General features: G+C 39.8%; 1 protein-coding gene across 1 annotated transcript in view; it reads right to left on the bottom strand.

Moving 5' to 3' along the window:
* Nucleotides 1-1448, bottom strand: part of LOC107593411 (nucleolar complex protein 2 homolog) — a gene marked incomplete at its 5' end in the record, with an annotated part of 30356 nt that overhangs the window by 9327 nt on the left and 19581 nt on the right. Inside the window, one exon of the mRNA XM_016283133.1 lies at nucleotides 543-672. Coding sequence (XP_016138619.1) covers nucleotides 543-672 — 130 coding nt within the window. The remainder of the gene's footprint in view (nucleotides 1-542; nucleotides 673-1448) is intronic.

The following is a 1448-nucleotide window of genomic DNA, read 5'->3' as shown; positions in this document are numbered from 1 at the left end:
AATGTTTGATGTGAGCAACAGTGTGTTTTGCTGCAGCAGCGCCGATTGAAGCGGTTCACTGACTGCACAGCCACACGTGACGCCACAGTTACGTTTGGGATCATTTTATTTTAAATGCCATAATGTCAGTTGAAAACATTGCAATTGTGTTTTAAAATACAACAACGAGCACCACGAAACCATTTAAAGAGGTGCGTTCAGTGGTCCCGTGACGGGATAGGAAACAGTCAACACAGTAAAATGATCTCAAACGAGCTCTCTTCATTTTATCAAATGATCATAATCACATCTATTCATTTTACAATCCTGCTACTAGCATTTTATTCAGACTAAATCTCCTTTAAATCGGGTGAGAAAGCGGTTTTTTTTGAGTAACTTTTGCACATCCTGTCATGCCGGGCTGCATAGACGCATTTTGCAGCATTAAGGTTAACGAATAATCGATTAATTGATCGTTAATTTAAACGACGATCGATCATGGAAATTGACATCCCTAGTTGCAATACAGGAACAGGGTAATATAAATTAACATGATGCCTTACCTTTGGATTTGAACAGGTCGTCATCATCGTCGTCACTACCTGACTCAAAAAGACCCTTGAACTCCTCCTTGTTGGCTTTCTTCTCTTCAGCCTTCTTGCGTTTGATCTCAGGGAGATTCAAGTCCTCCATCTAAATTAAAAAGCGATGAGAAGGAAAAAAAAGATCTTTAAATATTGTCATTAATCAAAACCAGCAAAAACATGATCAAAACACTCCAGACATAACATTAATGAGAATATAATACTGATGAAATGCTTCTGTTATTTGTTTCAGATTTAGTTTTAGACTAAATCTGCTTGAGTGGAAGTGTTTTTTTTCCTAGATGATATACAGTACAATGAGCTATTCTGTGAGTTTCCTTCCATCTCATTAACATCAGATGTCACAAAATGAGTCACTGTTGAGACCTCTTTTATCTATCTATATATTACAAAGGATTCAAATTAATATTATATTATCTTCTATTATATTATAAAAGTTATGTTATTCTCCACTAAAAACATAATGGGACATCAGTATGTGTGTGTGTTGATGGAGGAAGTGGCAGAGGCAGTAGAAGCAGGAGGGAGGCAGTGGTAATCAGATCTGAGCGTGGGGACTCGGTGGATCAAAGCCTGGGACGCAGCCCTGAGCGCTATAATGCTCTTCCTGTAGCACTAGCCCTGCCGCCTCCTCCGCCAATCTGCCGCTTCCTAGGCGCCAACACTCCGCCTGGTGTCATCTCCATTATCTCCCCATGGACACGCTCCAGCTCCACACATACACGAACACACACAGTTGGTGCTTTCACAGAACCAGCACTACAGTTTTCACAAAGACGATCACATCTGTGCATTTCATATAAGACTGGCATTAAAACAGCATTGGGATAAACAGCCATCTCGATATATATAATCCAAATAATG

Source organism: Sinocyclocheilus grahami, unplaced genomic scaffold (assembly GCF_001515645.1).
Source record: "Sinocyclocheilus grahami isolate Dianchi unplaced genomic scaffold, SAMN03320097.WGS_v1.1 scaffold170.1, whole genome shotgun sequence".
Classification (NCBI taxonomy): domain Eukaryota; kingdom Metazoa; phylum Chordata; class Actinopteri; order Cypriniformes; family Cyprinidae; genus Sinocyclocheilus; species Sinocyclocheilus grahami.
The sequence above is the reverse complement of the archived record's forward strand: the minus strand, read 5'-3'. Positions and strand labels throughout refer to the sequence as shown.